The sequence below is a fragment of the Cyprinodon variegatus genome, unplaced genomic scaffold (genome assembly GCF_000732505.1).
Source record: "Cyprinodon variegatus isolate N-32 unplaced genomic scaffold, C_variegatus-1.0 Scaffold1533, whole genome shotgun sequence".
NCBI classification, from domain to species: domain Eukaryota; kingdom Metazoa; phylum Chordata; class Actinopteri; order Cyprinodontiformes; family Cyprinodontidae; genus Cyprinodon; species Cyprinodon variegatus.
Window position 1 is genome coordinate 122,461 of NW_015151986.1, and position 6,986 is coordinate 129,446.

Below are 6,986 nucleotides of genomic sequence, written 5' to 3' on the forward strand. Positions count from 1 at the left end.
GACTCTGAAAGACGCCCACTTAACACCAGAGTCGGTAACACTCTGGGAACTCCAGAGTCGGGTCGATCCGCTGAATTACGTATTACCATTGAACACATCGTATGGACGTCAACAAACCGCGCGAGTCAGTTCTGATCTAACAAGCAGAACGAAACTTTGTTTACATTCGATAAACATGGAGGAGCTCTGGTGAGAGGGATTCAGACAGATAATAGAGCGAAACAATAAAGCACACCAACTACGCCCTTGTTCTCCATTGTTTACTTCCCTGATTTCTGTCGCACTGGAGAGACATCATCAACGCTAACCCAGCGTGATGTCACGAGATGCTGCAGTGGGAGGGGGCATAGGCCATGCAGCAGGGAGACCAGCTTTTTATGGCTGCGGGAAGAGAGCTAAATGCTAATTGTTAGCAGCTTGTCTAATGTTTGAAAAATAAGCGTTAACCCGATACTTTCAGTGGGAAAGAGGATTTAGTTTGACAGGTGGAGTCAGTTCTCCAGAGTCCTGCAAAGGAGACTGGATTGTGACATCCCTGATCTAAACTAATCACCATATTGGGACTTGAAAGGTGGGAAAGTATTGGTTAAACGGTCTTTTGCAGTTGCAGTTATTCAAAACTTGACATTTATTAACAACATTTTCAAAAAACTATCACCAACTACACCTTTGAGTAATAGTCTCAATATTTGTGTTCAAAACATTTTCACAATTTCTTTGTCACAGGATAGAAAAGAGGTACAGAAGGAAGGTGAGATGTTACTTTTGTAGATATTAGCGTCATAACCTTTAGGTTGTGCTTGTTTTTATAATAATCTTAGCTAATGAGGAGACACACGGGACGGTTCACCGCTAACCCACAAAACAGCCCCCCCTATGGGATATGTACAGTGAGGAAAATAAGTATTTGAACACCCTGCTATTTTGGAAGTTCTCTCACTTCTTAACTATTTATTTGTATGATTCAGCTGCAACTAAGTATTCAACCACCTGTCTATCAGCTGGAATTCTCACCCTCAAAGTCCTGTAAGTCTGCCTTCAAAATGTCCAACTCCATTTATTATCCTAAATTAGATGCACCTGTTTAAGGTCGTTAGCTACATAAAGACACCTGTCCACCCCATACAATCACTAAGAATCCAACCACTAACATGGTCCAAAGAGCTGCCTAAAGACAATAGAGACTAAATTGTAGACCAATTGTAAAGCAGCCTGGTGGAAAAAGCTCCACTGTTGGAGCAATCATTAGATGGAAGAAGCTAAACATGACTGTCAATCTCCCTCAGACTGGGGCTCCATGGAAGGTCTCACCTGGTGAGGTCTCAATGATCCCTAGAAAGGTGAGAAATCAGCCAAGAACTACATGGGAGGAGCTGGTCAATGACCTGTAAAGAGCTGGGACCACTGTTTCCATGGTTACACACTAAGACGTCATGATTGGAAATCATGCATGGCATGGAAGGTCCCTTTGCTTAAATCAGCGTATTTTAAGGCTCATCGGCAGTTAATGAGCATCTGGATGATCCAGAGGAGTCATGGGAAAAATCATGTGGTCATAATTCCACCACATAACACCATCCCTACCGTGAAGCATGGGGGTGGTAGCATCATGCTTTGGGGGTGTTTTTCTGCACATGGGACAGGGTGACTGCACTGTATTAAGGAGAGGATGACCGGGGTCATGTATTGCCAGATTTTGGGGAGCAACCTCCTTCCATCAGTTAGGGCACTGAAGATGGGTGGAGGCTGTGTCTTCCAGCATCACAATGACCCGAAACAAACAGCCAGGATAACCAAGGTGCAGCTCTGGAAGAATTAGATCAAGGTTCTGGCATGGCCTAGCCAGACTCCAGACCTAAACCCAATAGAGAATCTTTGGAGGGAGCTCAACATCAGTGTTTCTCAGCGAAAGCCCAAAAACCTGAAACATCTAGAAAAGATCTGTCCGGAGGAGTGGGCCAAAATCCCTCCTGCAGTGTGTGCAAACCTGGTAAAAAACTACAGGAAACATTTGACCTCTGGAAGGGTACTGTACCAAATATTCTAAGCTGTTCAGATACTTATCTGCAGCTGTATCTTACCAATAAATAGTTTAAAAAAATTAATACATTGTGATTTCCGGATTTCTTTTTTTTTAGATTATGTCTATCTCTGTGGACAGGCACGTATGGTGACACTTTCAGATCTCTCCATTATTTCTAAGTGGAAAAACTTGCAAAATAGCAGGGTGTACTTATTTTCCTCACTGTAGCGTCCATCTTAGGCTGTTACATTCTTACTTTCGTTCATTGATAATCTGGTCTCCTATTGTTTCCTTGATTGGACTCTCTGCCCTCCCCATCGTCCTCAGTGGCAGTATGAGTCTCGATTGCTGTTGACTTGAGGATTTTGCCACTGGACAGCAGTGAGCCCCCACCTTGTCTTTAGTCAGGAAGTACAGAAGAGCATTGAGCCAAGCATTGAAGGAAGCTAGAGGCCGTGTGATCTTGTAGCACATGGATACTGTTGTCATGGTTTGACAGGGGACTCTCTTAGCCACCTTCAGCAACAGAAAGATGGTTCTAGTAACGTGGAAGGGGAAAAAACATAGAGCAAAGAGCAGGGTGATGGTGATGATAGTCCTGATAGATTTACGTCTGCGACTTGCATATGGAGAGTGAGCACCGAGGAAAACTGTTATCTCATCATCCTTCCCTATCGCCCCCAATACACCATTGCTTTCTCTCCCAACAAGTGAAGAGCCGCTTCTACCTCTTCTCTCCGCAACGTTGCAGTCTCCATTTCTTGGTCCTTTGCGGGAAGAGGGTCGAGATTTCAAGGTCTTAAATATGGTAAGTACTACTTGAGAGTAACACCAAGCAATTATGGAAAATGGCACAAAAAAGCCCAGTAAATGTAGAATGATTCCATAGGGAACATAGTGAAGAAACTCTTTGTCTATGGCATCGTCCCAACAGTTCTGGTATCCCACAATAAGTGATTCCAGGTCATTGTAGCTGTTGTTGCCTTTTACAGAAGATGCATCATGGCTCCCATTGTAAATAGTGGTGGTTGCACTGGTCCATGTTCCAGCCATTTTGGTTATGTGCCCAGTCTGAGCAAACCGGAAAATAGGGCAAGTCAAAGCAAACACTACAATCCAGACCAAAATGCAAGTGTTCTTGACAGCTTTCTTGGTCTCTAGTGTGATCACTTTCATTGGGTGGCAGATGCCGAGGTATCTGTGAACAGAGATGCAAGTGAGGAAGAAGATGGAGCAATAGAGATTAAAGTAGAAGAGGAAGCGGACCAGGCGGCACATGAAGTCCCCAAAGACCCAGCGGTCATGCATTATATAACTAGCCACAAGAAATGGCAAAGACAGTCCATACATGAAGTCTGTGGAGGCCAGGTTGACCATGTATATGAGGGAGGCATTCCAGCGCTTCGTTTGACGGAAGGAACGGTAGAGGATAACAGAGTTCAGGGTGATGCTGAATAGGAAAGTGAACGAGTAACATATGGGGAGGAAGATGTACTTATAGGATTCATTGATACTGCAGGATGAAGCAGGAGGAGAAGAGGGAGCAGGAGAGGAGGAGCTAACAACATCCTGGGGCATAGTGGTGCTAATGATAGGAAACTCTTCACTGTTGGAGGACATTGGGGGGGAGGAAGCTATGTTCATGAAAAAGTTCATTTGTTCAGAGATCCATCAGGAAAACTGGTCGTCATTTTCACATCCTTGGGTTATCTCGCCCATGAATGGCCATCTCTGCCGGCTGCCGTTACCCTAGAAACAAAGACACAGATAAATTAGTAGGGACCAGAAACAATCAAGTCCATGAAAAGCAGCAACAAATGTGTTCTGAATGTTTCACTCTACAGATATATGTTATTCACAAAGTTGGTGGGGAATCTGCATCCACACACAGGAATATTCCCGCCTTCCTGTCCAGTATTAAGAGGAGACAATGTTCACGAAGGCTGGTAGCCTTCAGACTCCTAGGCCTGCTGACTTGAGCCACCAATTGGCAACTGCAGGTAAACGCAATAAAACTAGGGGACCAGACAAAAACAATCATTAACACGCTCTCTCTGCAGGGCACACTTCATACCAGGTAAGTTGTGGTAAATAGAATATATTCTTTGGTCGGTAAGGATTATGATTTGGATTAGTAACATTACTATCGCAGCCAAAAAGGCACAGTTCACCGTCAATATAGTTGATTATTATGTTCAGAATGACCCAAGGCTGTTATGCGGCCATTTTCTTGACTTGGTGCAACTGGGTAGAACTTTTGATTGCCCTCTGCTTTTCTTTACTATAAATACTCCCTTGCAGTAGTAGCCATTGAAAATCCCCCCACTTTCCTTGATGGGTCTTTTCTTGATGGCTGTTTCCTTAAGATTCCTTTTTTAAACATCAATCTTTGTACTAAAATATTCTTTCTGTCATAATTTGTGGACATTAAGATCTGAAGAGAAGCATAATCTCCTGGTAAAACCCTGTTAATCAGTAAAAGGGTGAAATTAGAGTAATAAAATATGCACACCCAAGAGAAGGAGGGGATCACTCCAATGCCAGGAAGTTGCCTGCCATTCAGCGGACATTTGACTTGGAAAGGCCATTCTGAATGGCTGCTCCAGGACTGGTCTTGTCCACTGAGCAAGATTTAGGTGTATACTTGCACCTTAAGAAGAAAGGACAAACCTCTGATAACGATAACGCTCAGATTCTAGACACAGAGGACAGATGGTTTGAAAAGGGCTGAGGGAACGAGAAAAGCCACCACGGAACAGAGGGATGGGATTACAGTTTTAGCTTTCAAGCATTTACAGTTGGGTCCTTTCAGTCCCTACTCATTCAGAAGAACACAAGAACACTTATGATTCAAATGGCCAAATACAAAACTCATACAAAACAATGGAATTGAAGCACCCAGGAGAACCACGGGTAGGTCTTTCTGTGGGACAAACGGAAATGACATGAAAAGGTGTTGAAACATCTAAAAAAAACAGCAAAACTCAGTTTAGCAAAGTTGCCTTTGCTGAAAAACAAACAAAAAAAGGCTGACGAAACTTGCTAAATACTGTTGTTAAAGTGCTTGTGGGGAATCTTTACCAACTGAAAACAGATCTGTAGGCTTATATTTAACGGTAACTACCTAGATATGCTCTCCTTCATCCGCTAGAGTTGAAAACTGTCCCAGAGCTCATCAGCCTAAGCCGGGTATTCACTGTACAATATTTTCATTTGTTTCACTCAGGTACAGCTCACATTGTACGATGAATCCACAGGGTTTAAAAGGTCTCATCTCACTATGTATGTTCTTCCACTGTACGGCCAGATGTTCTGATGCGATCTAAATGCTCAACCTGTACGTAAAAAAAAACACAGGTCGGACTCAGTGCCGAGAAATGGCGCTGGTCAGACTCATCAATCTGGAAAAAGAAGAAGAATTCCCTTGTTTGCACATGCTCAGTGCTTGAGGTTCTGGTAAATCGGCTCATAGCTCTGCTTCAACAGCAGGATTTATCCGTCAACACCTTAAGAGGACCGACTGAATTTCAAACGTGTTTGATTTCTCCCAACCTTACGATTCTTGATCGGGAGGTGGTTGTAAGAGGCTGATTGCCCCTCGTTACCCTCTGTATACTACGTGATGCAGGAAGCACTATGAGGCTGAAACTCAGCCCAGGCTCACACCGACTCCGGTCTTACCGTTGCGGAGCGGTGGGTGCGGCGCAGCAGTGATTCCAAGTCATTAAAAAGACCTAAACCTCTCTCACCGGCTGCTGAGCTGTCCGGCTGCGGTTACCGAGACACTCCGGCGCTGCAGAAAATTCCGCAAGAAAGCTATCCTTGCGGCGTGCCAGAGCCCTCCGCAACAAGCTCTCGCAAATATCCTTATTTGGGCCATGTTATCGCGTGAAGTTACGTGAACTCAAGTAAACTTCTGTTCTCGCGAGTTAAATCTCCGGACCTGTTGCCGGAGCCGCAGAGCCGCACCGCACCGTAGTCAAAAGGGCGGTGTGAGAGGGGGTGTGCGGGAGTTGCGGTCTCCGTCGGCTCGGTAACCGCACCAGAGCCAGTGTGAGCAAGGGGCCACAACTAGAGAATTGACTTGAAAAAGGCAAAAACTCGGCTTCAGCCATGTTTATGGCATAGATGATGCCACAACAGGAAATTTCTATGTTTTTCTAAGATAGGAAGCACTCCTGGATGAACAAGTCATATGCTGTAGCAACGTGGTAGAAGAAGTGGAGTCGGTAGAGGAGTTTAAATACCTTTGTGTTTCCCTGGACAACACACTGGAAAGGAGACCCAACTGTGACAGAGCAGACAGGACCTCTAGATCCTTCAGTGTTTGTAAAGGATGCTGCAGATTCTCTAAAAGTCAGTTGTGTCTGAACTTCAATCAGACTTCAGGTGCAAAACAAACAGATCCTTCCTTCCTTTAACCATCAATGTCTACAACAACTAGATGAAGACAAACAATCCTGTGAGTTATGACCTTTCACTTTTCTTTGGGATTAACAATCTTTGATTTGGATCAAAGTTCCAGTTGTCGGCCACATGTCCTGAGATTGAAGAGTTCAACAAATATGAATTTCAAAATGAACTCCAGATGATAACCAAACTCAGCTGAGATGTCTGTTCTGGGCGAGGAATGGATCTGTGTGACGTGACTGAATCACTTCTCTGAGACAACACGGGGTGGGAAATGGTGCCACATCTATAATCTGAACTGAATTGACCCAACTGCTGTGAGAGGAACTGCTTCCCCCATAAAATCCATCCAGGCTGAACTTATGGAGGAAGCAGCTCAGCCCTGTGTTTATTGCAGCAACAACAGGAAGCATTTCTCCTCCAGCTGAATCACCAGAGCCTTCCTGACTTGGAGAAACGACATTTTATCGTCTGCATAACGACGAAGCAAAGTCGTCAACAGAAATCACTGGTCATAATGATAAGTAAAACATTTGACAATGATTGTGTTGTT

General features: G+C 44.2%; 1 protein-coding gene across 1 annotated transcript; it reads right to left on the minus strand.

The window, feature by feature from the left end:
• Positions 1–973: 973 nt before the first annotated feature.
• Positions 974–3,886, minus strand: LOC107103809 (P2Y purinoceptor 3-like). Its single transcript, XM_015403639.1, has one exon. It carries the CDS (start codon positions 3,677–3,679, stop codon positions 2,276–2,278), a length of 1,404 nt encoding a protein of 467 aa, XP_015259125.1. The 5' UTR covers positions 3,680–3,886; the 3' UTR covers positions 974–2,275.
• Positions 3,887–6,986: the final 3,100 nt, after the last annotated feature.

Excerpts from the sequence above, each read along its gene's own strand:
- LOC107103809 (XM_015403639.1), bottom strand. The coding sequence starts at position 3,679 with ATGAACTTTTTCATGAACATAGCTTCCTCCCCCCCAATGTCCTCCAAC.